This window comes from Calcarisporiella thermophila (assembly GCF_041956535.1).
Source record: "Calcarisporiella thermophila strain CBS 279.70 unplaced genomic scaffold VTP21scaffold_1, whole genome shotgun sequence".
NCBI lineage: Eukaryota > Fungi > Calcarisporiellomycota > Calcarisporiellomycetes > Calcarisporiellales > Calcarisporiellaceae > Calcarisporiella > Calcarisporiella thermophila.
Genome location: NW_027192191.1, coordinates 95,495 through 122,312, shown reverse-complemented (window position 1 = coordinate 122,312; position 26,818 = coordinate 95,495). Strand labels below are relative to the sequence as shown.

The 26,818-nt window shown below is 43.8% G+C and overlaps 13 protein-coding genes across 13 annotated transcripts; 7 read left to right on the top strand and 6 right to left on the bottom strand.

The window, feature by feature from the left end:
* Window positions 1-601: 601 nt before the first annotated feature.
* VTP21DRAFT_51 (uncharacterized protein) lies at window positions 602-1,405 on the bottom strand (the record flags this gene model as incomplete). Its single annotated transcript, XM_069395584.1, has 1 exon — window positions 602-1,405. One exon carries the CDS (start codon window positions 1,403-1,405, stop codon window positions 602-604), a length of 804 nt encoding a protein of 267 aa, XP_069256430.1.
* A 40-nt stretch (window positions 1,406-1,445) lies between these two features.
* On the bottom strand, window positions 1,446-2,042 carry VTP21DRAFT_50 (uncharacterized protein; the record flags this gene model as incomplete). Its single annotated transcript, XM_069395473.1, has 2 exons — window positions 1,446-1,589; window positions 1,803-2,042. The coding sequence occupies 2 exons, from the start codon at window positions 2,040-2,042 to the stop codon at window positions 1,446-1,448; spliced, it is 384 nt and encodes a 127-aa protein (XP_069256429.1).
* A 1,538-nt stretch (window positions 2,043-3,580) lies between these two features.
* Window positions 3,581-4,868, top strand: VTP21DRAFT_49 (uncharacterized protein; the record flags this gene model as incomplete). The annotated part of the gene is made up of 2 exons (XM_069395361.1): window positions 3,581-3,610; window positions 3,702-4,868. 2 exons carry the CDS (start codon window positions 3,581-3,583, stop codon window positions 4,866-4,868), a joined length of 1,197 nt encoding a protein of 398 aa, XP_069256428.1.
* A 778-nt stretch (window positions 4,869-5,646) lies between these two features.
* Window positions 5,647-7,345, top strand: VTP21DRAFT_48 (uncharacterized protein; the record flags this gene model as incomplete). Its single annotated transcript, XM_069395250.1, has 4 exons — window positions 5,647-5,703; window positions 5,829-5,897; window positions 5,974-6,187; window positions 6,267-7,345. The coding sequence occupies 4 exons, from the start codon at window positions 5,647-5,649 to the stop codon at window positions 7,343-7,345; spliced, it is 1,419 nt and encodes a 472-aa protein (XP_069256427.1).
* Window positions 7,346-7,742: 397 nt separating this feature from the next.
* VTP21DRAFT_47 (uncharacterized protein) lies at window positions 7,743-10,207 on the bottom strand (the record flags this gene model as incomplete). The annotated part of the gene is made up of 8 exons (XM_069395139.1): window positions 7,743-8,165; window positions 8,244-8,409; window positions 8,477-8,948; window positions 9,056-9,370; window positions 9,450-9,522; window positions 9,589-9,738; window positions 9,813-9,929; window positions 10,004-10,207. The coding sequence occupies 8 exons, from the start codon at window positions 10,205-10,207 to the stop codon at window positions 7,743-7,745; spliced, it is 1,920 nt and encodes a 639-aa protein (XP_069256426.1).
* Window positions 10,208-10,610: 403 nt separating this feature from the next.
* VTP21DRAFT_46 (uncharacterized protein) lies at window positions 10,611-15,612 on the bottom strand (the record flags this gene model as incomplete). Its single annotated transcript, XM_069395028.1, has 10 exons — window positions 10,611-12,095; window positions 12,161-12,620; window positions 12,704-14,049; window positions 14,110-14,189; window positions 14,248-14,413; window positions 14,498-14,692; window positions 14,759-14,847; window positions 14,908-15,127; window positions 15,199-15,334; window positions 15,401-15,612. 10 exons carry the CDS (start codon window positions 15,610-15,612, stop codon window positions 10,611-10,613), a joined length of 4,389 nt encoding a protein of 1,462 aa, XP_069256425.1.
* A 273-nt stretch (window positions 15,613-15,885) lies between these two features.
* Window positions 15,886-16,609, top strand: VTP21DRAFT_45 (uncharacterized protein; the record flags this gene model as incomplete). The annotated part of the gene is made up of 5 exons (XM_069394917.1): window positions 15,886-15,949; window positions 16,013-16,100; window positions 16,165-16,357; window positions 16,419-16,441; window positions 16,498-16,609. 5 exons carry the CDS (start codon window positions 15,886-15,888, stop codon window positions 16,607-16,609), a joined length of 480 nt encoding a protein of 159 aa, XP_069256424.1.
* A 115-nt stretch (window positions 16,610-16,724) lies between these two features.
* Window positions 16,725-18,366, top strand: VTP21DRAFT_44 (uncharacterized protein; the record flags this gene model as incomplete). The annotated part of the gene is made up of 4 exons (XM_069394806.1): window positions 16,725-16,854; window positions 16,939-17,074; window positions 17,149-17,771; window positions 17,855-18,366. The coding sequence occupies 4 exons, from the start codon at window positions 16,725-16,727 to the stop codon at window positions 18,364-18,366; spliced, it is 1,401 nt and encodes a 466-aa protein (XP_069256423.1).
* Window positions 18,367-18,560: 194 nt separating this feature from the next.
* On the bottom strand, window positions 18,561-22,244 carry VTP21DRAFT_43 (uncharacterized protein; the record flags this gene model as incomplete). The annotated part of the gene is made up of 9 exons (XM_069394695.1): window positions 18,561-19,132; window positions 19,211-19,324; window positions 19,396-19,616; window positions 19,679-20,477; window positions 20,542-21,319; window positions 21,377-21,455; window positions 21,518-21,625; window positions 21,690-22,012; window positions 22,083-22,244. The coding sequence occupies 9 exons, from the start codon at window positions 22,242-22,244 to the stop codon at window positions 18,561-18,563; spliced, it is 3,156 nt and encodes a 1,051-aa protein (XP_069256422.1).
* A 216-nt stretch (window positions 22,245-22,460) lies between these two features.
* VTP21DRAFT_42 (uncharacterized protein) lies at window positions 22,461-22,916 on the top strand (the record flags this gene model as incomplete). The annotated part of the gene is made up of 2 exons (XM_069394584.1): window positions 22,461-22,566; window positions 22,642-22,916. 2 exons carry the CDS (start codon window positions 22,461-22,463, stop codon window positions 22,914-22,916), a joined length of 381 nt encoding a protein of 126 aa, XP_069256421.1.
* A 341-nt stretch (window positions 22,917-23,257) lies between these two features.
* On the bottom strand, window positions 23,258-23,751 carry VTP21DRAFT_41 (40S ribosomal protein uS9; the record flags this gene model as incomplete). The annotated part of the gene is made up of 2 exons (XM_069394473.1): window positions 23,258-23,650; window positions 23,722-23,751. The coding sequence occupies 2 exons, from the start codon at window positions 23,749-23,751 to the stop codon at window positions 23,258-23,260; spliced, it is 423 nt and encodes a 140-aa protein (XP_069256420.1).
* A 280-nt stretch (window positions 23,752-24,031) lies between these two features.
* Window positions 24,032-26,039, top strand: VTP21DRAFT_40 (uncharacterized protein; the record flags this gene model as incomplete). The annotated part of the gene is made up of 6 exons (XM_069394362.1): window positions 24,032-24,452; window positions 24,509-24,599; window positions 24,661-24,826; window positions 24,903-25,128; window positions 25,198-25,754; window positions 25,818-26,039. 6 exons carry the CDS (start codon window positions 24,032-24,034, stop codon window positions 26,037-26,039), a joined length of 1,683 nt encoding a protein of 560 aa, XP_069256419.1.
* Window positions 26,040-26,180: 141 nt separating this feature from the next.
* VTP21DRAFT_39 (uncharacterized protein) lies at window positions 26,181-26,681 on the top strand (the record flags this gene model as incomplete). The annotated part of the gene is made up of 4 exons (XM_069394250.1): window positions 26,181-26,189; window positions 26,270-26,395; window positions 26,494-26,558; window positions 26,624-26,681. 4 exons carry the CDS (start codon window positions 26,181-26,183, stop codon window positions 26,679-26,681), a joined length of 258 nt encoding a protein of 85 aa, XP_069256418.1.
* Window positions 26,682-26,818: the final 137 nt, after the last annotated feature.

Sequence of the window (26,818 nt, the reverse complement as noted above, 5' to 3'; positions counted from 1 at the left end):
GAGGGCGCAGCTTTTTTTCCCTTATTGACGCGGCAGAAGCTTTACTTTTCTCTCGGCATTTTCTCTGTTTGATTTGGATTGTGCCAGGTGAGCTTTTCCCCCTCATTTCTTTTATTTTCCATTTCAATTAAACTTGGTTGATGAGATCTTTGGTAAACGTTTGATATCTACTACTCTAATTATTGAAGGGCTTTTTTATGGAATGACGGAATATACCACTTCTTGATGTCCATTGTGGTTTTGTTCGCTCTAAAACCCTTGCATCTTGTTAGAGGTATTGATTTGGTCCTTCCATAGTTAACCTTCCTCTAGAGTAAATGACGAAAAACCAGGCGAAATGTCTGACTATTACCGCTAGTCTCTTCTTGTGTCAGCATTTATTTATTTATACTAATCTACCTCTATTTTCGAGCATAGATACTTTACTTTCTTCCAAATCTATTACGTGTATTAGAAACCCTGCCGCCTTTGCCATTATATGATGCTATTTATAAATAAAATTGTAATGCATGATTCACCCGAACCTTTATGTATATCGATGAGGGCAATATAAACTCAAGTGCTACATCTTTAAAATGAGTAAATTAAATAAACACTTCTTTCAAACAACCATCACAGTCCCCAGCAAGGCTAGCAAAGCAGCAGCAAGTGAAGCAGTAGTGGTCGTAGCGGCCGACTTGGAAGGCGCAGAAGCTGACTGTGAAGGGCTCGATGATTTGACGCTGGAGGAGGCAGGTGCAGATGAGGACGACTTCACTGAGACAACAGCTGATGAGAGTGCAGACGAAGAGGCGCTGATAGACGCGGAAGAAATAGCAACGGACGACACGGTGGAGGAAATTCCTGATGCGGGCAGGCTGGTGGCAGCAGACGAGACGCCAGAGACGCCGGAAGAGGCCGGGACGGTCGCAGAAGCGGAAGCAGAGGGCAGTGCGGCTCCGCTTGAGGCGCCCGCCTGGAGAAGAGGAGCGAAGAACGCCTGATTCTGTTTAACCACATCAGGCACTGGTCCGTTTACGTCCAAGATGGTGAACCGCGTCGAAAACGCGACCAGTTCCGGGTTTTTGAGGGAGGTGTAGCGAAGGAAGTAAATTTTTCCGGCGGGGCCGACGTTTTTGGGCACTTTGAACTTGATTTTTGTCTCGGCACCGCTGAGCTTGGGCGCAATAACGGCGAGCGAGCTCTGGACTAAGTCTGTGCCCGTCATAAGCTCGAGCTTGAAGTCGCCAAACTGTTTGATGGGAGGCGTGTTATTGTCCTCCTTCCATGTGATTTCCATGGTGTCATCGCCTTTGACAACCGACTCGCCGTAGGGGAACGTAGTGTAGAATGTAGCGTTGGCCGCATTAGCCAAGAAGAGTGCGACAATAGCACTAAGGGTGATGTAGCGTAAGAAGACGGCCATCGCGATAAGGGAGGGCTAGAAAGAGGAGGTGAAGGAAAGACTAGGACGGAAAAAGGTAAATGCAGCGGGGAAAGAGAAACGAGAAAAGGAGAAAGGGAGGAGCAAGAAACGAGGGGAGAGAGCAGAGGATAGGAAAAGGAGGAGTAAGATGAAGCCTTCTTGTTTTATTTCCAGTTCTACGTGGCTAGTTTGTGCCACAGGTCTGAGCTGACAGGAGAGTTTATCGCGCGTATCACGTTTGTCCCTAGGCAGCACAAAACTCCCCCTCGCTATATACTCGCTAGGCACTGGCCCTAAGCAGTTGGGCCTCTCGCGAGGATACAGGATTGAGCTTAGTCTGCCTAATGGTTTTTTATCCGGCTGGTTGCATTCCGTTGTCTCAACCATATTAAGGTACCACGCTAATTAGAAGAGCAGGCTGATCAAATAGGGTTGGGCCGCTCGCCCTTTCAATGTTCGGCCCATCCAGCCAAAATTGGAGCCACGGCTGGAAAAATCCCCAATCGAGATCTTGGCTAGATTGCAGATTTGATTCCGGGGCCGAAGGGTCACGCTCTCGCCCAAGGAAAGAGGGATAAGCAGAGACACAAATCAGGGCTATTGCAATCAGCCCGGAGAATTCTTTAAAAGAAAACATGTTGGCCTTAAATTAGGGTCCTTTTTGCGTAATCGAAACGCTTGAATAAGATCCTCTCCTCGGGCACACCACCCATATTAAGTTAGCTCCTCTAGCTCTACCACTCATCGCAAGCCTGAGTTTCCATCGGAAGGGAAGCGTACAAGAAGATGGTGGCACCTGGTTCTGATATCCTTGTGCATTAAAGCGTGTGTTGATTACATGCAAGAAGTATTTCCAACAAAGCTTACAGACACTATATATAAGAATTATTTGACTTAATAACCCGTGTATGACTCCATAGAGTTGATCTACTTCAATTCCAGCCATCATCGCCCAATCCCTTCGGCAGTATATTTTAGCGTTCTCAACAAAGATTTAATTAGCTTTCTAAGCTAATTATACAATCCTTGGCACTCTTAAAAGAGCGTAAATCTGGAATAAGGCCCATTTTAGAGGGAAATAAACAGGGCCTACATGTGATGCGAGCCAACTCGGAACCGATATTGTTCGCATATAACATTATCTATATCCATTGCGAATGGTTCGCTGTCCAGCCCATGTGTTTGGAAGGCAGCGATTACCGACTCATGGTATTGGAAGCGTCACAACAATCTAGAAACTGAGTAATATCTCGGGTTTTTCCCCTACTAGAATCGGTGCTGGTTCAATTCTTGAACGCTAGAATGGTGGTTTGTACCACCCTGTGGTGGTCGTTGTCGGGGAGCAGTTGAAAGTAGATTAGAGAAACTAAGAGCGCCGTTGACATTCTAGTCCCGATTGCTATCTGTACCATTTCAATGACACCTTAAGCGCTGTTGCTGCTGCTGCTACTCCTTTTTTTGAGACAAAAATAAATGTTTCCCCCAAGAATAGCACATCAGCTTATTTGTCCACAGGCTTTATCCTCAGCTCGAACATCGTCGGAATTGTAATCCAGCCCATGCCTTTAATTGCTATAAAAGTTAACCGATACATAGATTGGTTATTCTCTATAGTGAATCCAATTGAAAGTGGTCTTAATTGCCATATATTGAGCTCGATATATTTGTACGAGTAAAGACATGGCGACTTGTGTTTTTCAAAGACGTCAGAGAAGCCAGTTGGCCTCTTGAAGGTCCTTGCTGACTCTTGATTCGGGTGATTCAGACTTGATTGCTCGGCTGCTTCGAGGATAAAAAGTATAATCTCGGGCCACCGAGAGAAAAGGAACAGGAACGAGTCACAGGCCGACTCGGTCTAAGCTTAGCACACGCGCGAGTGCAGCAGGGAAGGGAACCGATCTTAACAAAGACCTAATTTGTGCACCGCATCTTGTGTGCTCCTTTTGGGGAGGCATCACACGACCTGTCATCTCGCTCTCCCTTGTCATTCGTCTGTCTCAGCGCAAATTGGAGCAGCCAATTATTTTCAGACTCCTTCTCAATTTCCACTCTCTGAATGGCATCTGATATCCATGGGCGTCATAAGCCAAAGCCCAATCTGGAGCTGAGAGCAGCACCAGAAACTTTGCAGCTTTCCCCACAAATCATTCATTTTCTTTCTTTTGCAAGAGGAAAATGATCGATTCAAAGAGCCAGAGGGAGAAGGTAACGGCATCATCGCTGATGTGTGCTGGACAATAGAATGTGATTGCACTGCGACCTCCAGCTCGCTAACATCTTTTCTTATCCCCTTTAGATTTCGTTTCAACCTCACTCCCTTGCTTTACACACTCTGGACGCCTGCCCCATTCGCTCACATGCCCTCATCCTTCTTGACAAGCATGGCGATCTCATCTCAATGACGGCCAATGGGCTTTCCTTATCCATTACACCATCAGATTTCATTTCACTCCTACCCACTTTTCGGTCCAACGAGAACTCCACCGTCCATGAGCTACTACACCCAACTGATGGCACCACATTTTGCCTTAATGTGTGTGTCCATGAGATGCGCGACGATGCGAGAGACGAAGTGGTATATGCCTATTGCTTGAGAGAGGTGACATCGGTGCATCATATGGCTAGAATGACCCATGATGCTACGAGGGTTGGATTTTCATCGAAGCCTGGACTTGTCATGCAGCTGACACAATATGGAATTATTGATGAGGTAATACTCGATGCCAGAGGCAACCCCTCTGAGTCACACTATTTGGGAACGCCCATTATGCGTCACGTGCATCCCGAAGATGTTGCAGGGCTGTGTGGTATTCTTGGGCGAGTATGCCGGTCTTATACATGTGCAAGATTTCGTGTAAGATGGCTAGTAGATACCAGTGATACACATTACGAGTGGGTAGAAGGGACTGCAATTAATGTAAGCCCTCGAGGTGAACCTATTTGCATGGTGCGCTTCGCCGACAAAATAGAACAGAACCGATCTTGGAGAATTTCCCAAATGTTTGAGCTGTTTGCTATGCCGGTTGTAAATATATATAGAGAGCTGACAGCTCTGGTGCGTATGGAAGTGGGAACCCTATCGCAGTATGCCGGGGTATTACTTGCAATGGTGGGGGACCTCTTCAACTGGATCTTACATGGTGGTCCCACCCCCAAGTTCCTCAACCTCCTCGGGATTTTGGACAGCTATTTCTTGTTGAGTCAATCGGGGGTAGATTACGTCCGTACACTCCTTGAGCAGTTTCGGCTGCAGCTTCACGACCTAGTCCAAAGGTTAAGTCGGGCTCCACGATTCATTTATATGGTGGATGTCACTCTACGCCTCAGCATTTCGTTAGCCGGCCGTGGCGCCTACTTCTGTAGATTGTTTCCTGGTCTAGGACTGGTTGGAAAGACGTTAGACCATTTTTCTACCATGAACGAGGAGAAACTGGTCCGATGTCCAAGTGTTGTCATGTTGTAATTCAGATAATCTTGTAATTCCCTTCCCACCCCTCTCCCTCTCCTCTTCTCCCCTTGTTTTCTCCTTGTTACTGTAACCCATAAGTATAGAGAATCCTTTAGCTTTAATTTAATTAATTTATTGGTTTTCGCATTATGTCAACATGTATCTTCACTTTTTTCACCTGCCCTGTTCAATTTGCCCCGGATTCTTAATAAACTTATGGCAAGATTGTATACTCTAGCAGTTTTTCTGAGTCTAGGGTGCACCGGCCCTAGATTGGCATGTCGACATGTGCCTTTCCTCAAGCTCTTGGATATCAAATAATGATACTAAGCAAATTGCAATATGCAGCGGGCACCTTGAAAAGCTGCTCTCTTTAGGATATGTCAGCTCCTATACACTAGTACACCAAAAGAACCCGTAGGCGGAATAAGCAAGTAGCACTGTTCCAGCGTCTTGAGAAGAAACAGACTACGATTTGTCCTTGAAAGTAGACTATGGACAGGGTCCAAGCGTGCTGGGTATAGTTAGCGATAAGTTAGTAGTAGACTCGTTAAATTATATCAAAGGCGTCCATCATCGTGTGGCTTACCACCCTGCGATTTTCACTTAATTCCCATATGGTTAGGCAACGGAATGATAAGGATACTCGGCGGATAGTTTAAAGTACCAAGAGGGGGCCGAGTATTGTAGCGCGTTTTATTAAAGATCACGTTATCATCTCTTGACATCTACATCTCTGAACCCATCAGCTAGTTCTTTATTGCACTCCCATTTCAAGCATTTTATAGCTGCGATGGATAGACTTGAAAATTTAAATTCACAGCAGCGAGAAGCAATTTCTCAGTTTCAGGTAAAGAAAAGCTCTCCCACGAATACATTTTGATCAAATCCTAGACTCTGTGTTAATTTTTGGCCACATCCATGCCAAATGCTCTCACTTTATTTTTTTCCCGGTGATAATTGTCATGCCTATAGTCTGTTACACATATTGACGATCTAAATCGTGCCATTGCGATCTTGGAGCAGAATCACTGGAATATGGAAGTAAGTTCACTTATACCATTTTCTCACACTCACTCGGCGCAGAAATGAATAAAATTGGATATGCCTCGCTTACTAGGCTGCAGTTCAGTCGGTATTCGATGGCGCTTCAGAACGCGAGCCACTTATGTACTCTAGATCTTCTGCTACCAGCAATAGTAATAACGGCAGAGGGAATGGACGCAATTACAATCGTCGGAGACAAGGTGGTACAGGAGGGGGATTAACGGGTTTATTAGCATGGCCTTTTAAATTTGCATGGAATATCACTTGGACCATTCTCTCCTATGCTTGTAAGTCCAAATAATCTCTATTTCAATCCAGTGGCAAATTGATACCAGCTTCTATTACTCGTACCCTACTTTTCTTTAGTTATGGTCGTATCTACTCGTCGCTTCCTCACTTCCTCGCAACGCACGCCGCGCCGTCAAGATCCAGGCGCAGCGGCCGCTCGGTTCCTCCAGGAATTTGAAGAGAATTACGGCACCGAGCACCCTGACTTCTTTGCGGGGGGCTACCGCCAAGCCCTTGACACTGCGAAAAGAGAGCTCCGCTACTTCATAGCTATTCTGCAGAGTGATGAGCACGATGATACTCCCGAGTTTTGCCGTACCACCTTGACCTCGCCTGCATTAATATCCTTCCTGCGTGATAATGACATCGTGGTGTGGGCAGGAAATGTGCGTGAGACTGAGGGCTTCCAAGTAAGCGGGACTCTACAGGCAACTCGCTATCCCTTTGTGGCGGTCATTGTGCTTCAATACCCTGGAGGATCGACATCGGGCACCCCGCGGATGTCCGTGGTGGACCGCATCGAAGGCCCATCCAGCGCTGAGACTCTGATTCAACGTATCAGTCAGCAAATGGAACAGCATAGCGCGATCATACAGCGGTTGCGCGCCGAACGAATGGAGCGGGAGCAGGCACGCGCACTGCGGGAGCAGCAGGACAGGGCATACCAGGAGAGCTTGCGCGCGGATCAAGAGAAGGAACGTCGCGCACAGGAGGCTAAGGAGGCGGCAAGACGTGCAGCAGAAGAGGCCGAGAGGTTAGAGAAGATGCGGATAGAAAAGGAAGCGCTCCGCCGCCAATACCAGGCCTACTTGGCGACCCGCATTCCTCCGGAGCCCGCTGCAAATGAGGAAGGAGCACGCCTAAGCTTGCGAATGATGGACGGGGAGCGTGTGGTCAGGAGGTTCCGGCCAGACGACAGTGTCATGGACGTATACAACTTTGTGGAGGCCTACCCTGTCCTCTCAGACACATCCGCTTCCTCGGCATCGAGTTCGACCGCTCAGCCGCCCAAAGGCTATGAGCATCAATTCGAGTTCCTATTGGTGACCCCGTTTCCCCGGTCTGTACATCATCCTGACGCTGCACGACGGATTCGAGATGAACAGGGCTTGTGGCCTAGCGCCAATCTCATTGTGGAGGAAGTGGTGGACGAGTGAACCCAAACGGTATTCGCTTCGATATCGCCTTTCTTTGCCTTATGTTTTCTTTTGGAACTTTTCTTTCGTTTTCAATTACGTTCTATCTATTGTCAAGTAATAAAAAGAGCCATTTCTTTTTTAATAAACTCTGAAGCAGTTTATTTGTGTGTTGTATAAAAATAGATAAACCAAACGTGGTAAAAAGAAAATGTTTTCATCTTTGCTTCCAAACCAGAGGCTGGGATTTTTGGGATATTAGGCAAAAAAAAAAGGAATAACGTCTGTACAAAAGGTTTTAAACAAAGTGGTAAGGTAAAGAGCAAATCACAAAAAAAACACATTCGTATCATAAAGTATGTATATTTATATAAAGGAAAATCTAGTGGGGGAATTTGTATTCACACATCGCATCGCATCATCGTTTCGAGGCCAGGGCTTCCAACACTACTGGGACAGGCAGATTCCACCTTCGCATTCCGGAAGCTACCCACCCGCAGCAATCAGAGAGGGCTTTGTTTAAGGTGGAGCGAGTCCAGTTAAAGACTTGGCGGGCTTGCGGTTCAAGGGGAAGCTGGTGAATGAGATGTATTTGGGGTGGACGTAACGAGGGGTCATTAGGTTGTTTGGGCATGTCAGCTTGTGAAAAGATCTCAGAGCTCTGCTTTTCTCGATGGTACTGACGGCCATCGGCAGCCATTTGGTTGGGGGATAGAGGCGGACCCTCAGTAATCAAGATCTTTCCCCTCTGCTCTGCTTGGGCTTCCAAGTTTTTCTCTGAACTTGACGAGGATTTTTCAAGTAATCGCTGAGCATTGGTATCCACTTTAGCTTTGCTAACCTATTTTCCGGAGAAAGTGCGAGGACCAGGAGGTTAGTAAACCAGTTTGGACAAGCCAAGCGGTAAACTGTTATTTACTTGATCAGCGCGATTGGATTGGCTAGGGGTTTCGTGAGCTCGCAATCGCTCTTGATACATCCGTCGGAACTTTCCTATAGAGCTCACACTTTCCGACAACCGGTTGAAGGTGTTTAAGAGAGCGACGATTTCACTGCGTTGTAGGAGATTGGTATTGGTTTTGCCACTGGAAAATAAGACAAAATTCATCATTAGCATATATACAAAACGATCCATGGGCATCTATAACCTACTCGATATCTTTATCTTCAAAGGAAAACAGGATCTTCAGCGCAGTCCCTAGCCCCACCGTTTGCAACTTGCCCCATAACCGGCACTTTTCACATCCCACGCAGTCCATTATCCGGCTAACGTTTCGGAAATGGGCCTTGAACTCCTCCTTCAAAGTCGCAGCCTCTCCTGCAAACATTTTAGTCTCGTCGAAGGTATCGGGGCATGTCTGGGACAGAGACACAAGTTCATCCACCATTTTGCGGACCTTTGTGTCCTCCTTCGCATCGCCTGTACAAAACTCGTATCCTTGTAGGAAACTACTAAGCTTCGTGACTGCACGCAATAGGATTACGTAATCGAAGTAGACATTTTGAAGGCGTTCGGGATGGGAACCTATACGGGAGATGAAGCAATCAAGATTTGGACCCCAGACGCCCGTCGTCTGGTTGAAATACTCATCGCAGATGTGAATGGAAATCGATGAGTGCAGACCTAAGAGTCATCGGAACACACGAGCGGAGATTAGTCACCAGTATTCGAGAGAGAAAAACAATAAAATAGAAAAAAACTAATAATAGCTATAATAATAAAACGCTTACCAGAAATCAGTCGATAATAAACTCGTTTCTCAAGACACACTTCTTCATCGCTGTCTGGCACTTCGGCCAAATTCTCCAACAGCTTTGAGAGGTCACCTCGTTTTGTGGGAGCCGGAGCGAAGATATCCTTCTTCGTCCCAAAGAACGATTGTTTTGCACGCTCAGTTCTATCCGCGAACTCACTGTTACCGTTCATGCGGTGCACTATATTGAAGCAATTCTCTTCATAGATTGCACGCCAGATGCGGGCCGCAGATTCACCAGCGTAGCCGGTGAATCGTTCGGGGTTGTCAATAAGGTTAACATAAACCCCCTCTATAAGTGCGAGAAAATTAAAATTTAAAGAACAATGAGACTATGCATACCATTATGTAATAACTATAGGATATATCACCTTGATCTGCCTCATCATCTACCAAACAAAAATCCTGTTCAGCAAACTGGCAACTTTTAAATGGTTGAAACAGCTACCAAAAAAGAAGAGACTGTAAGCCTATGAGTTCACACCCAAAAACTCTAATGAGAAAACGCACCGCTCCTCCTCCAAATGTTTTCAATTTTCCCAATGCCTCGCTCCTCCACATTTCCGGTATATGGCTCTCATCCATGGTCGCAACCGTGCAGTCACGATTGGTGCAGAGTCCGTATTCGTTCCAGAAGGGACACTCGCGGTATAAATTTAACTAAAGACATGAGAATTGTGTTCCTTTAAGCATGCAGCGGTCTCCAAAGCAAACTAAAAATGAAAAAAGCTTACCTTATAATATTTGAAGAATTTCGTTCTCACTAAGTCATGTAAGCGTGGGCTTAAATCGGCATTGATGCGCTCCACTGTCTCGAAATCACAAAATGAATCGCTTATCTGTCCTTTCGGCTACACAATTAATGTAGCAAAAAACAATCAACATCCTTGCTTTCTTCTAAACACATTGTCATCTTATGACTTACATTGCAGTAGTCTTGTCCTGGCTGCTGCTCCAACACCGTCTCAACGAATTGAGGCCCCTGCTGATTCAACAGCACATCCCCTGGGTCAGCAGCCTCAGCTCCAGGTATGAGAGAAAGGGAGGCACTCAAAGGGGTAAAGAGAGTAGAAACCAAAAGAAAAAGAAGGAAGTAGTGTATGCGTAAGGGTGGGAAGGGCGGCATCATAATTATAGAATAGATTCTGGGAGCGAGAGAAAAGGAGAGAAGCGACGGTGGGGTGAGATGGATATACTTAATATTTGATTGGGTACTTTTCAGAGAGGTTGGTCATATATAGATCCGAAATCCGGAACACACAGGAGTAAAGACCTCTTATATGAAATCGCATTAGAATTGACGTGGTGAATCCGCAGAGCCCCACGACAAAAATAAATTTTCGCACTCAGAAACAAGCCACAATTGTAGGATTACATAAAAATAGAAGAGGAAGAACATGAACAGGAATCGAGGAACATTGAGAAACGCAATAAATGAGTCTGCAGGATACAAAAATAAGAGAAACGATATACAAGAAAAATAAGAGTAAAAAATTAATTGAAGAATAAATCTGTTGTGTTTGTTCATGAATTTAAAAAGCAACCCCGATCCTCCCTTCCTCCTCAAAACCACTACTCGTTCCGTGGATAGGGCTGGAGGAGAGAGAGATATTTTGAATTGCTGCAGGGCCTTCTCCCACCTCTCCTACTTCACTATTCACCACACTATCCACCTCCATCTCTTTCTGAGCAGTATCACTATGTAAAAATATCCCGCCTGCATGTTTTCCGCACTGGCATCCACATGCGGCCGGGCATTCCTCGGTGTTATTGACCCCATCCCCCTCAAACCATGCTCGCATATGTTGCGCGTGCCCACCATGGCCACATCGTAAACAAAAGCTCGTCAGACCACGCGCAGGCAAGAGACAGATAGAGCACATAGGGATCGAATGCCCACGCTGACATCGAGGGCAACATTGATTGGGGTGTAATAAGCTCGATTGACAGATCTGGCAGTACACTCCGAGAGAGAGTCTCCCTGAAGGATCCATTAGATTCCAATCGAATGTGATTCCTCCGGTTTGATTTTGCTCGTTCCTCAATTGGGATTGTAGCGGAATCTGCTCTTGCACGATTGGGACTTGTGCTCGGAGCATTACCTGTTTGGGGGAAGGTCGCAGTGCAACACTCACAAACTTCAAGAGTTCTGCGCGGGCTTCAAGAAGACCCCACTGGTATAATAAGCCAGCGTAGAAAAGTCGAGAGGCATCAAGTTGTGGCGCTTGCATCGGATCGAGAAGTGGCACATCGACAGGCCAGGGCTCATCAAAGCGCTCCGTGTTCACAAATTCTATCATGATCCCATCTGCCTTATAAACCTTGACAGTGCTCTGACCCTGGGCCGACTCTTCTCCTCCTGCATCTACTCGTTGGCCAATGCCAGTAGGCCGCATCCATATTGGTGGTGAGCTACCCGAGCTCCCACCGATCCCTCCGACCCCCATCCCAGTGTACATTGTGTCAGTTTTCCTAGAAGCAGAGCTCGACACCGAAGGGCGCTGTGATGGGATAGGGTGTGGATTGGTGATTTCGGATGAGAGGCGAGAAGGGTGTTCCGCCCCAACTGCGACCGTCATCCCTTGTGCCATGGCTGTAGCCGTCGTGGCCGAAACGGCTCGCATAAACTGATCCAGATCCTTCGCTTGACCCGCAACTACCGCCGAAGGTGAGCCTGGTCCTCCTCCACTAGGCATCCCGCTTCCACTGCCGCCGCCAGTAGCACCCGTTGCAGGCGACCCACTCACTGGAATTGCAAAGTATGAAGATCGTTGCGAGGATATTGATTCGCTCATCCCTTGTGTTGGCGTGCTTGGGCCAGATCCGGGGAAAGGGAAGACGCCGGGATTGGGTGTACGGGGAAATGGGGTTGGCAGCATTTGCATTGCATAAGAGGAGGGGAGAATAGCAGAGGTGTTGCCAGAATAGACTTGCGGATGCTGCTGGCGATCTGCGCCTTTGTTCACAATGTAATCCATGTACGAGTTTCGGGTGTTTTTGGATGAGCGAGCCTCGACCTTTAATGCAATACCAGACTATCAGTGAAAAATATTTGTACAGAATATCATCCTCGCATCCTTACCAAGGAAGCGTTCTCTGGCTTCGACCGGTCAGCAACAAACGGCTCCATGAACACACAAGACAGCATTGCTAATGTTTGCACGTCCTTCAATTTTGTAAAATGCGCTAGCAGATTGTTTACTAGTTTCCTTCCAAAGGGGTGCCCCCCCCAACTTGTCTTTCGTGAAGCCATTGCTTGTCCAAGCATCTCATATATGCCTTCTAAACCAGCTGGGTATTCATTGGGCTTGCTCTTAGGGAAGTTGTGTTTAAGACCAATTTCACTGGAGAGACGTTGTATTTGCAGTTTGCGATCCAAAGAAACGATCGGGTCTGCTAAAAAATCCGATCGGCTATTGTCGCTCTGACACATTAGTATCAAAGCAGCAAGGTTCCAGACCCGCTCAAGATCCGATCGCATGCATTGCTTGGCGACGGAAGCATTATGCATACAAATCTGAACAGGGTCATCTCCAAGGAGACTAGAGCGCAAAATAATGAAATATTAGCATTTATGGCCAGAAGAGGCTCTCAATTCGCCAAAGACACAAGAAATTATGCTTACGTATATTTCCGTGCAAGGTCAGCACTGAAAGGCGTCCAATGCTTTAGATTATGGACCACTACCGCAAACCCTAAGTGATTCATCGACATGCCGGATGAATTCTCTCCAGCTGCGTTGATACTTGTAACTCTCTGTCCCAAATTGGCCCGGCCACCAGCTGAATTTTCACCCGCCATATCCCTCAATCCTTTCCGGGACCCCTTTCCAGGCATTTTCCCACTAAGCACTACATCCTTTGGTTTAAATATCAATGAGAGCATACGAGCCTCCTCATCCTCCTCGTACTCTTCCACCGAGTCGGCCTCGCTTTCTCCGCCGCCACCGCCTCCTCCACCGATTCTCGCAGAGCGCCGTATATGAATATCTTGTGGCCAGCGCGACAATGCTTTATATGCCTCGTAGGACTCGAATGAACGCGAATGTGTGTAGTTGCTAAATCCAATCGCAGGGGAAGTGGACAACCTTCCATTAGTTTTCTTTACGCCTGCTCCCTTGGTGTCTTTTCCATGCATCCGTATTGGAGAAAAAAAGCACACTAAATAGCCTTCGGCCGAAAAAGTGGCTCCACACATCCGTGGAAATGGCACGTTCTGATCGTCTCTTCCCTGAGGCATGTGCTCCTCATCTGGTGTGTTCTTCCGTGACATAAATAAATCATCATCACTCTCTTCCATGAGCTCGTCTTTCTGCTGACTTTCACCAAGCAAATATCTGATGCATGCCTCCAGACAGGGCCGCCTTTCTGAAGCATGTACAGCCGCAATATGGGACAGGTTTTCTTCCAGATGCGCCCGGTTTACCATCGAAATCATGCCCGTTTTCTGAATATCAAAAGAAGCAGGACGCTCCGGATATTGTGCCGGAAATGTGACATGCACACGAAGAAATGCTATACCGCTATCGGACCAAGGCCCATAAAGCGAGATGGTGCATTTCCTATTGGAAACATTGACATCTTCGAATTTTACGTTAGGGAGTGTGTGAACAAGGGTAGAAATTTCTTCTGCAAGGCCATGGGATTTTGCGCCAGTGTCGCTCACTCTTACATCTCCTGCCGGCTTTACTACTCGAATATTTTGCATCCATGCCAGAGGGGACAAAAATTTGCGTCCTTTGTACATGGAGTTTCCTGGACCTGCTGTATAACTGCTCTGCGAACTATTCACCGGAGTACGCAGTGGTGACATCGTTGCAAGACGATTGCCAGCGAGGACGCGCAAAGTAGACTCCGCAGGTGACGGAGAGGTGGCATTTGCGTCATTGAGAGGAGGCGGACGGCGATATGAAAAGTTACTGAGTGAGCTGGCTGTATGTGCTTTAGAGGCTTGCTTAACATAGTTTAATGCCTAAAGTTACAATAATTGAGACCAAAGCTCGATGTAATCAACAATCCAATATGATTTTACTCTGTATGTTTCATCTGTAATTGGCCAAAGTCGCAGGTGTCTATCCTTAGACCAAGAAACCAGTTGGAACTCTCTGTCATCTGGAGAAAAGAATATTTCAATAAAAATTAAATTCAAGCAATAGCATTAGTCACCTACCAACATCAGAATCATATCCACCACGAACTCGCCACACAAATTCTTTCACAGTATCAGTATGCCCTGAGAAGACTTGAGCTGGTTTACCAGTCGACTCACGATAGTTCCATAAATAGAGATTGTTATCCATGCGTTGCGGCATAGTAAGAACACCATCACCAAATGGCTATAATGAAATCCCAAGCAGAGGAAAACAATTCACGGATGAGAATGTAATATATTTGATATGCTTTAAATATTCAGCATTTACGGAATAGCGCGCTCTCCAAACTGGTGAATTTGTCTGTAGTATCCCTTGGCACTCATTGGGCTCCCATACATCCCAGTACTTGACGAGTTTATCTAGACTACATGTAATAATATTACGTTCCGAAGTGCGACTCCAGTCGATGCCGTAGATCTTAGTGGTATGCGCTTTGATATTGGTAATTGGGAGAGATCCTTTCTAGCAAGTCAACAAACGCTTCAAAAACCATCCAAAACGCAGTAATTATTTAGATTACTAGCTTACTCTTTGGTCCCATATTTTGACATCTGTATCATGTGCGGAGGCTAACAAAAACTCGCTCTTTTTATTAAATTTTACTTGAGTTGCTCCAGCTAGAATATTGTAAAATATTAGTATCTATTACTTACAGATATTTTTTCAGAATTGTTCACCTGTCCAGGCAGAAAATGATTGAACTGGTCGTGTTGGCGTCCGCAAATCCCACAGGTGTACGTAGGTATCTACTGAGCAGGTCGCTAGCATGTATGGATCAAAAAGTGACCAATTGATATCACTAATTGCCCTTGTATGGCCATGTTCTCCATGCAGGATGTGTTCAATAGCTTGGATACCATCTCTACAAAGATTCCACACCAGTGCTTTTTGATTTGACTTTAAAACGATAAATTTTAAAAATTAGTTAGAAAATGATTGGTCGTATAAAAAAAAGGCAATTATATTACAGTTGAGGCGATCCAAACATCTCGCGCCTTGTGTGGGTTCCACTGAACATCTGCAACTTCCCATTTAGTAAGATGTCGAAGTAAACGCGGAGTTTCATAGGGATTTTCCAAATCAATAATGAACAATCCCATTCGGCTAAGGATACAGATAATGGCATTGATTTAAGTTAAAATGATTTGAAATGATTCTACAAGTACTTACGCGGCTAGCACGACATCTCTGGACCACGGGGAAATGGACATACTTCCAACGGGCTCGTTAATTCTTATTGACATTTCGCGATAGAATGAGGCCTCTCCATCATCGTCCTCACTCTCATATGTTACTTCCATAGGAAAAATATCCCGCGGTGAATCGCCGTAATCAACATTATTAGCTATACCATTTCGTGTATCAGTTATCGGGACAACCATTATGGGGATTTAAGTACATATTGATGAAAAGAGTCTCAACTATAATTCGTTAAAAAAGAATTAAAGAGATTTTTAATTTGGTGCTGCGCCGCGCTTCCACTATGCGCTTCCTGATATAAGATCTTAGTTTCTCTACCCGTGCTCTGCTGTAGTATGAGTCAGAGCTTATACGAATCACGTGCGATATCCCGGGAAGTGAAAAGAACACCTCAAAGAAAATTTGTGTAAAAGAATAAGTGATAAAATTAAAACTTCATTGCAATTCATCGCAGTATGGAGCAACAGCATCAGCACCCACTTCAATTTTTGATTGGCACTTGGGAAGGACTTGGCTACGGTTAATAAAGGCTTACTCTTATTTTTTACCAAAGCACTTAACCACAAAAATTCCCACACTCAGGTCAGTACCCCACTGCTATGCCGTTTGAATATGTTGAGCGCACTACCTTCGAGTTAGATCCCTATGGTAGAAACATACTCACTTTCAAGTAGAAGTGCTTTGTATTTGTTTACTTGCTTATAGGACGTCTGAAACTAACTTTCGCACACTAGACAGGATACCTGGTATAAAGAAGATCCAGAGCGACATCGTCACACTGAAAGCGGCTTCCTCAATTACATAAACGGAAAAATCGTCCTGCTTGTGGCGCAAGGAACAGGATTGACTGCGGTAGAGGAGGGGGTACTCGAAGGTACCACTCTGCGACTAAAAACTGCAAGCATTGCGCGCGTTTCAAGCGATAATGTAAGTTTTGGCGATTAAGTTACTATTTTGAAAGCAAATGCTCTAATTAAATCGAATATAGGGACATGTGGTAGCATGGAATAGGTAAAATGTACACTATTTTCTTTTTATTTCAACAGCCTTAACCTGATTCCGTCTAGGGAGTTGACCGTGGATAAAGAAAATGACAAGCTGGTCACTTTCCTTGATATGCAGACCGAGCATGTGCCCATGACTCGCCACCTCGACTCAACTCTAAGCAAAATTAATTAATTGGTGGCAACTAATTGTTGATGTGTGGCTTAGTACCCTTTAAATGCCATTCCGATTTTTAAAGATGATGGTTCGATTGTCAAAAATTTCGTGAGAAATAAAGAAGAGATCAATAATGAGGCATTTCCTTAGTACACTTCTAAGGCAAAATGTGGCCACCAAATCTTTAAAAAATCCATCATTCTTTATGCCACGTATGCAGTTTAATGGATCCAGGTTGAAGAAGGATGAACTGAGAGCAAAAGGTAATTTCTCCCCAACTGATGATCATTCTTTACATAAAAGGATATCTGTTGCCGAGGTATTGAATTTAATATGATCATTTATAGTTCTTCCATCATCAATGACCCCTATAAACCGCTATGAACGGCTATCATCCTTATTGGATACATTTTCTGCTCTTAAAACCAAGCCCTTGCCTTCGAATGCAAAGGAGCTCACTCGTGAAATTGTTTTAAAAAGGATGTAAGTAATCATTTTATTGAAAATAAGGCTACATCAGCTGAGAGATGCTTTCTACTATTGGTGCCCATCAATAGGAAGGATTCCTATGTTGAGGAAATTCTTCCTGTCAAATCGAATCCTTCGGTTGCAGAACTCTATTGTGGTGCATTTGGAAAGATGCGTCTCGGTCGCCTCTGGGAGGATCTGGACAGTCTTGCCGGTGTCATTGCCTACAAACATGCTGATGATGGGCATCCCAACTCACGGCCCTTGACCATTGTTACTGCAAGTGTTGATAGGATCGAGATGTTAAGCGACTACGATTTGGAAACGGATTATAAACTTTCAGGCCATGTTACTTATGTCGGCTATTCGTCTATTGAAGTTTTTATGAAAATGGAACGATTGCCTGTTGAAACTGATAACAATAGCAGTAAAGATATATCAAACGAAACGGGCGGAATCATCCGAGCGGGTAACGATACCGTTCTTCTCGCTCGGTTCACAATGGTCGCCAAAGATGCTGCAACGGGTGCCTCGGCCCAGGTGAACCCTCTTCGACTCGACTCGCCAGCAGAGCGACGGCTATTCCAGCTGGGAGAGGAGATGAAGCAGCGCAAGCGCGTGGCAGCGGAAGAAGCACTAACTCGCCGTCCTCCCACCCCAGAAGAACGTCTATTGGTTCATGATTTGTATTTGGAGTATTCTAAATATGACGGTAAATGGAGCTACAATTTTTCAAAGCATATGGGGCTATATTCTTATTTTAATTTTAACTTTAATATTTGATAATAATTGCAGATCCTTCTGGTAAAATTACTCTCCCTCCAGCAACATGTTGGATGAATTCGACGCGCATGGAGAGCGTGTATCTCATGCAATTTGATGATCGTAATATACATGGCTTTATCTTTGGAGGATATCTGATGCGACGTGCACACGAACTTGCTTTAAGTAACGCTTCCTTGTTCCTCGGTACGCACCCCAAATTCTTAGCGCTTGACCAAATTTCCTTCCATGCACCTGTCCCCATCGGGAGCGTGCTGAAACTGGTCTCGGAGATTACTTATGCAGAAGGAGGAGAGCATAAAAGTTTCCAGGTGAGCGTTGAAGCCGACGTGATGGATGTGAAAACTGGTGACCGCAAACGGACGAACGTGTTCCATTTCACGTGGGAGGCACCTGATGGAGTCAAAGTCCCTAGGGTGATTCCTCGTACCTATGCAGAATCTATGAAATTCGTAGAAGGACGACGCCGTAAATTGCTAGGCGTCCGCAGCCGAGCATTAAATCGTGCATTCACTGAAAAATAGCTTAATAGAACATAGAAATATAGAGATATTTATGTACTATTTATTTGCTTTTTATTTCTCCTTTCCCTCTTTATAAAAAAGCAGTAGTAATATTCAGAGTTACAATAAAGTGTATTCCAAAACAGATACAAGAAATGTCAAGCAATCCGCATAAAAGTGCCAAGATCGGCTTCCATTGCTGAATGAGTCAAGGGTTAAGACAGGTCAAAACCGGCTTCAGCGTTTATTGCGTATATAAGTTTCTCTCTCAAAATAATCTCATTCGGAAACTTTGGGAGCTTTAATAGGTTCATGCAGGTGCTTGCGGTCGGCAAACGTTCATCACTCTCTCCCACGTTTTGTATGCAAAACGGAGGGTGTAATTCTCTGAACCCAAGTAACGGAGGTCGAGCACAACTTGTAACAAACTTGATAAATTGCCTGCGCTGCTCATCGTTAAAACCTTCCAGCACCCGCCAGAGTGCCTGAATCTCAGTGTCCTCAGCGGTATAACCATGGTACACTGTGTTGTTTTTCAAGTCCGCCAAGTCTATTGGTACAGAAGCACCTCCTAGCAGCTGCTGAAGCTCTTGCTGATCAAACATCCGTAACCACTTTGGATCGATCAAATCCGAAAGGCCACGGAAAAATGCGCGGCATTGAGCGTCAATTTGTGTGTTGAGGCGATAGTGTGCGACAAGATATAGATATCGAATTCGGTTCACCTTTGTTACTGTGGTGTTAGCGCCATTAGGGATAAGTTCAATGGTTCTCGATTCACCAAATTCTGTATTCAATGTGATAGTGAATTCGATAAAAAGTTTAGTCATGATTGAGATACTGAAAGTTAAAACAAAAGGCATACCATCATCGTTAATCGTAAAATTAACTGCAAAATCTGATTCAATATCGCCCTCATAATGTTTAAGGGCAATCAGGCCCTTGTATAAATCGGAATCGAGCGAAGGCAGGTCATCCACTTGAAAAACACATATCCATATTCATAAATTAGTTACATAAAGTGAGTTTTGATATACAGAAAGTACTTACAGTAGTTTTGCTTTCCCAACCACTTGGTAAGAAAAAAACCCGCAAAAGCAACATCGACAAGTATACCTTCATAGAGTGCTTTGCCAATAATGCGTCCTAAGAATTCATAATAACTAAGTTGTAGAGGTTCCGTGGCGTATCTCTGAGGATTGGGGTAGAGGAGATTTTCTTTGGTGCTCAAGAACAAGCCATAATTTGTGTCAAAAGCTTGGCGTGTCAAACTAAAAAAAAAAAAGAAAATGTAATTTTCAAGTGCTCAAAATATAAAAAAATATTCACTTACGTCGTCAAAAATTCTTTGAAGACTCCACCACCATCGATCCCAGCTTCTACCAGACCAAATTGGTCTACAAAGCTAATCGCCACCCTTCCTTTTAATTTCGAACCAAGTGCGTTAAGGTACGTATATCCATCTTCCACAACATGGCTTCGTCGAATTGTAACGCGAGCAACAGGGAATACTTCATCGTTCAAGCCAGATCTCATACGATCACGCCGTACAAGTTCACGAAAGAGAGTGACACGATCCCAGAAGGGAATTAGTTGGGGAAGATTATGTAAAATTGCAAGGCGTGGCTTAATTGAAGCAACAGATGAGGTAAAGTGGCCTCTTTTTGCCGAAGATGAAGATGATGGTGAATAAGCAGGGCCAGTATGTATACCCAATTTTTCCTGTCCTTCTTCTTCCTCCTCTAATCCTTCGTATTCATCGATAGCCGCGGTAATGAACTGACTTGTGTTCAATTCTGTAGTTGTTATCTGATAATGATCTTTCGGGCAGAATCTTCGCCTTGCATCGCGCACGTGAATATGCTCTGTAAGTTTAACCATAACTTCTCGCAAATATCCAAGGAGTAGCGTTGTATTTGGAAGGCGTTGCATCATGGAGAGAGCAGTTCCGTCATTCCAGAAAAGAGTATATGCAACATTTCTGGTTATAATAGAAAGGTTCACTATTTCAGAAAGCGCAAGCGGGAAGCGGGCAGGATTGAAAAATTCGTCGTCGCCGGTTGTGAGGAGAATTGAGTTTAGAATTTCTGAAAAGAGAAGAAGAGTAGCCCATTCATCGTTAAAGGAAGCATCTATAGTTATATAAGTTAGAGAGACAATGGTATAGGCCAGATTCATATAAATTCGAGAGACTACCATCGAACACGCTCAGCAAAATATTTTTCGACTGCAATCTTTCCACCAGCTGCCCGGTTAAAAATACATCATACAGTAGTCGCACCGGGGAGCCTCCTTCTGATGGCGCCATAGTCAACTTATGAATCAGTTCACTTCTTGAATTAGGCCATACCGACATTACACCAAGAACGTAGCTCGACATGCGTCCCAGCAATGCGGGAGAGGTATCAGGTTTTTGAAAACGTGGAAACAGTAATGAGTCTATATGCGTTGAATCGTAGGCAAGTGCTAACCATTTTGACATACGCGAGTCAATTTTATATTCTGGATCAGTTATTTGTTTCTCTTCCTCATCCTCATCTTCGTCGAAATCGTTTTCGATGTCGTTATCAGATTTTCCCTGTGTTCGTGGAAAATACCAATCCGGTAGCAGAACCATCACATTTAGGATAGCTTTCATATAGGCCATCAAAGTTGATTCTCGCATACGTTGCACTCTTCCATGCCCAAATGCCAGCAGGTTTGCTAAAAGTGAGAGAGCAGTCTCACCCTTAAGCCCCAACAAGTTGACTGTCGCAAGATGCGCAAGAATTGAATCAAATGGTAGTCGAATGGAAAATGTTTGGAGGGTGGGGATGGTTACTCGATTAGGAAGAAGTGGAAGAGTGAGAATATTGGTGATCAGGGAATACATTGTTTGATCCTTGGCATACTGAGACTGATCAAATGATCGCATACAGTTAGAGATGGACTGTATAGAGGCCTCAACAAATTTAACGGGTTTTTCTTCCGGTTTCTGAGCATAAAAGTTGATTAATTAAAATGATTATAGATTTAAAAATGAATGACTTACATATTTCGTTATGATATTTCTCAACATTGCGAATAGTTCATTACGAATTAAATAATTTGTAATATCCTTGTGCAATTCTCTAGAATAAAAGAAGGGCATTAATCAATTGCAAATGGATATAAAGTTACATAAGATACCAACTTTCCATCTACACTTGCATCCATCTTCGACAGCTTATCATATATGCTAGGATTTGTTACCACACATAGTACATCCATACATACTCCGATATATTCAAGTTTTACTCGACTATATACATTAAATATTCGTTAGTGTATGCATATTTATTTTAGAAATATATAATGCAGCTTACTCCGAGACCTCGTCAATCCGCTTTGCAATCAAAATCCCTAATCTCCCCAACATTCTCGACCATCTTTCTCCAACAATTTCTTCGTCCTCCGACTCGTTAATAAATGGCATTATGAGCTTCTCCTTATCCTTTAGAATCGTACAAAGATCCTTAAGCTTTTCATCGTCTTTCGATGGGGAGTAAAAAAAAAGCAGTGATCTTGTAAGATTGGATATCGCCTCTGCATTATTAGGAGATCTGATGTAGTCGCTATAGTTTTGCGACCAGAAGGAGCGCAGTTGTGCGCACGTCTGAGCTGCAGTTCTTCTGCCTCGATAAAAAGCCTTTGAGGATATTTGAAAGTAAAAATCAGTGGGATATATCCAAGAATATTGTGTCAAATATTTTGCTCACTTGAATCTTCACTGCTGCCTGTTGCTTTAAGCGCTCAGCTTCTCGTGCCTGTCTTTCATTTTGAGTCTGTTGAAGTAGGTTTTGTCTATCACGTTGCGTTCGAACCCCGCTCAGGCTGATGTTCCGTTTCGATTTATAATCACCCTCAAAACTATAGTTCATTCTATTCTATAGTTTGTAGTAGACGGAGAAGGGAATGAGAATGTAATGGTAAAGGATAAAAAATAAGGGAGATTCTACCAAGGAAATTCTACCAAGGAATAGGATAGTACGTTTGCCACTTGATTTGTAACGTTGATTTCAGAATGCTGCGCCTCATACAACAAAATAAATCAAATGTAGTTTTTCACTTTGTAGATCAGGGATAAATCAGGAATCATGGCGACGATTGGTATTCCTATCAAACTTCTGCACGAAGCTACGGGTCACATTATTACTCTTGAGCTAAATAATGGTCAGACGTACCGCGGGAAACTTTTAGCAGGTACTCGATCTATGTTTTTTTAAGGGATGAATGATTTTTAAGTGTAGTTAACATTTATTCCCTCATTCAATCTAGCCGAAGATAATATGAACTGCCAGCTTCGAGAAATTACCGTCACTGCACGCGACGGTCAAGTTTCTCAACTTGACCAAGTGTACATTCGTGGATCGCACATCCGATTCATTATCATCCCAGATATGTTAAAAAATGCGCCCATGTTCAAAAAAGTTGGGCCTGGTGCACTTAAGGGTCGCGGGATTGGATTGGGGCGGGGTCGAGCTACAGTTGCAAGAGCTCAAGCAAGAGGACGGGGCGGACGGGGCGTACGTGGTCGTGCTACGCGACAATAGGGCAGTTAGCAGAGAGTTTTATTTTAATTGTCATCTACCTTTTGTTCTCTGCCTGTATGCGTGTATGTGCGAGTGTGCATTCTACTCATTTGCTTCTTTCGTGTTTTGTACAGGCAATTTTGACTAATATTAAAAAGTTCTGGGAATGATAAAATGGGCCAAATTAAATACTATCAGACTAGTGAGAGGCATCATCTTGGCTGGATAATGCCTAAGTAACTTCGTTTAAAAGAAATAGATTTATTTGTCATTTGAAAAATGACAGAAGTTAAAAGTGAGAAACAATGTATAATAAAAAAAAAGCAGACAATATCCCCCCAAACTCCAACCACTTGAAAAATTTAACGGTAACTCTTCTGGTAACGAGCACGGGCACCTGGTCCTCCGAATTTCTTTGGCTCGCACCGGCGAGGGTCTGCCACAAGGAGCGTCCTATCATACTGCACAAGGATATCGCGGATTTCCTTCTTGGAAGCCTCATCGACATACTTCTGGTAGAAGGCAACAATAGCCTTAGCAATGGCCTGTCGGATTGCGTACACCTGTGAAGTGTGACCACCACCGCTTACGCGGACACGGATATCAACATTTGCAAATTTGTCCTGACCAACGAGCAGAATGGGCTCGTAGACCTTGAATTTAAGAATCTCGGGTTCGAGAAGTTCAAGAGGAGAGCCATTCACACGGATGAGACCGTTTCCGCGTTTGCAGTGAGCAACGGCAGTGGCAGTTTTCTATCCAAGGATATGGATAAATATTAGATCTAGAAGAATGATGATGGGAGAGATCTGCCAGAAATGATTACCTTCCGACCGTAAGTCTGGACAGCTTCCATTTTAATCTGCTAAGTTAGATCAAATGAAAGAGATATTATCGTTAAATATACAATAATGGGCACAAGATGGATGGATGGATGAGTAGTATTAACCTTACGACACAAAGGGGAGGATGCGCTTTAAAAGAGAGAGATCAAAAGTATACGGGATGAATTGCTATTTTTCCCTGTCGTCGGGAAAGCTTGCAGAAAATTCTTAAACTTGGCGCAGCAATATAGACAACAACAGTTAAATAGTAGTTAAAGTTTGTTCACTTTCCGCTTAAAACTGGCATTCATAATGGGAGGAAATAAGATAGCCCATAAAAGTATAGGGAAAAATAAGGGGAAATTTGGAAAGCAGAAGAAGGGTGGTAGGGCAGAGCCCGAAAAGCTAAAGAAGTTCCAGTCTGAACCCGAGAATAACGATCATACATTAGAGGGCGAAAATGAGGAAGACGAGGACGAAATGAATAGTTTGGAATCTCTAGAGGATATCTCCGAGGATAGTGAAGCTGATTCGGTAGAAGAAGGAGGAAACAATGAAAGCAATTCTGAAGAGGAGCTTGGATATTCCGACGATGACGACGATGACGACGAAGAAGAAGAGGAGGAGGAGGAAGACGAAAACGAAGAGATTAAAGAGGCGACCAGGAAAACAAATAAGAGCTCATTACGCAATACTAAGGAGGAGAGAAAACCAAAAACTGAATCTGGGAGAGGTGAGTGTATTTCTTCAGCTATCAACCTAACATTACTTACCTTCCTGCCTCAATAGTAAAGCAAAAACTTCCAACTCCAGCTGAGGGAACCACCCTCTTTGTGCGTAACCTACTGTTTGAAGCAACCCAGGAGGATGTTGAAGAGCTGTAGGATCTATCTTTTATCTATCAGTAATATCAATATTTGCTAATGTCCCTGTAAATGTAGATTCAGTCAGTGGGGCGAGCTTCATTATTGCCGCATAACTAAGGATCATAATACTGGTTTATCACGAGGCACCGCATTTGTATGTTTCAAGAATAAAGAAGATGCAGTCCGGTGTTTGGAAGAGGCAGAACGTGTTGCACAGGAAGTCGGCCCTGGAGAGAGTGAGGTATATAAAATATTGATGGCTTTCTTTCTAAAACTGGAGCTCTAACCTAAGTATTATGTTTAAATATATTGTTTAGACTCTTGCTTCTACAAAGCGGCAAAAGAACAAGGCTCTTCCTAAAGTCAAATCCGTTCTTATGGCCGACCCCTCTTCTTCCCTGGCTTCCAAGTTCACCCTCCATTCACGAGTATTAGATGTGAAGTTGGCTGTATCTCGTGAAGAAGCAGGAAAACTTACCGAGTCTAATAAGATCAAACGTGAACGTGAAGACAAGCGAAATTTATATTTAATGAGAGAAGGAGGTTGGCAACTAGTTAAGCTTTCACTTCTCGTTCTATTTTTACTAGATTTTTCTTTATTATGATATTTAGTGATTTTCCCGAATACACCCGCTGCCGAAACAATAACACCAAGCGAACTTTCTAAACGCCAAGCTTCATATGCTACGCGAAAGACTCTTCTTGCCAAAAATCCTTCGCTCTTCATCTCAAAAACCCGCCTTTCGGTCCGAAATCTCCCTTTAAGTGTTGATGATAAAGAGCTTCGTCGCCTTGCCGTCTCCGCTATTGATAAGTTCAAACAGCAAGTTCGCGAAGAAAAACGAGAGCCTCTATCGGCAGAGGAGCGTGCTGAAGGATGGGACAAAAAGCCTAAGGTGCGACAAGCAAAAGTGTGCAGATCTAAGGATAGAATTGATGGACAGACAAAGCAACTACGAAGCAAGGGATATGGGTTCGTAGAGTACGAAACGCATGCACATGCACTCGCAGCATTACGTTATTTGAACAACAACCCGGACATATTCTCAGGAAAGAAGCGATTGATAGTAGAATTTTCACTAGAAAATGTACAAGTAGTGAAGAGGAGAGAGGAAAGAATGGCTGGAATTTCGCATTCAGAAGAGAAATCGGGAGGCCAGAAGAGAAAGGTAAATTTTCTAGAAGAAATCCTATCCAAATATGTGATATATAATCTAAATTGTTTATACTAGGCAAGCAACGAAGCTGAAGGGAATGCTGGAAACGGAAAAGGCACTGGTGCTCATAAGAGGCGCAGAGTTTTTGAGAAGAATGGCAAGTCAGGTGTAGATAAGCACGAAAGCAACCCACGTAATGCCGGAAACAATACAAATAGTCGGCCTAAAGGCAAGCCAGCTTTTAGAATTTTAAAGAAGAAAAAAAAGGCTGGAAAAGCTAAACATCCGAAAGCTTGATATTTAGCATTTTTTTAATCATATAATTTTCTATATCTCCAGATTTATATAAATTATTTCAATAAACAAATCCAAGCCACAAAACATTTAAATACTCTTTACAAGTGATCTCTGTGTGATTTAAAAGCAGATCAAACTATAATGTCCTCGGTAAATAGGCCAGGGGCCAGAGAACTTGGATGTATCACTTACTTATTTACTGGTATGCTTATTTGTTCATTGATTTTTAGTTCGTTCCGGTGAATCCGAAGCCTTTCCTTCAGGATCTGACGGGTAAGGCAGTCATGGTCCGGCTAAAGTGGGGACAGGAATATAAAGGGTATTTGGTATCGGTTGATTCATATATGAATCTCCAGGTAAATCATTTCTGCATGTTCAAAACCTGTGGCTACAATCTCGATAAAATTTAAAGCTACTAAGATAGCGCGAGTTATTGATTATTATTATTTTTTAGTTGGCAAATACGGAAGAATTTATTGATGGAGCTCCTGCCGGCACGCTTGGTGAAGTCCTCATCCGGTAAAAGAATTCCTACTCGCCATTGATTTTGTCCACGCTTTACTCATTAACATTCTATTTTCAAGATGCAACAATGTGTTGTACATTCGAGGTATTGAAGAAGAGGATGCAGATGTCTCGTAATATTTGGATAATAACGTCTTATTCAGCGTCTTCCTACCCGTTCACTCAATCTACACCTGCCACTTGTTCTCTTTCTTAGCTTGATTTTTCTTAAAAGAACGAAAAAAAAAATAAAGTGTCATGTTTTTAGCAAGCAT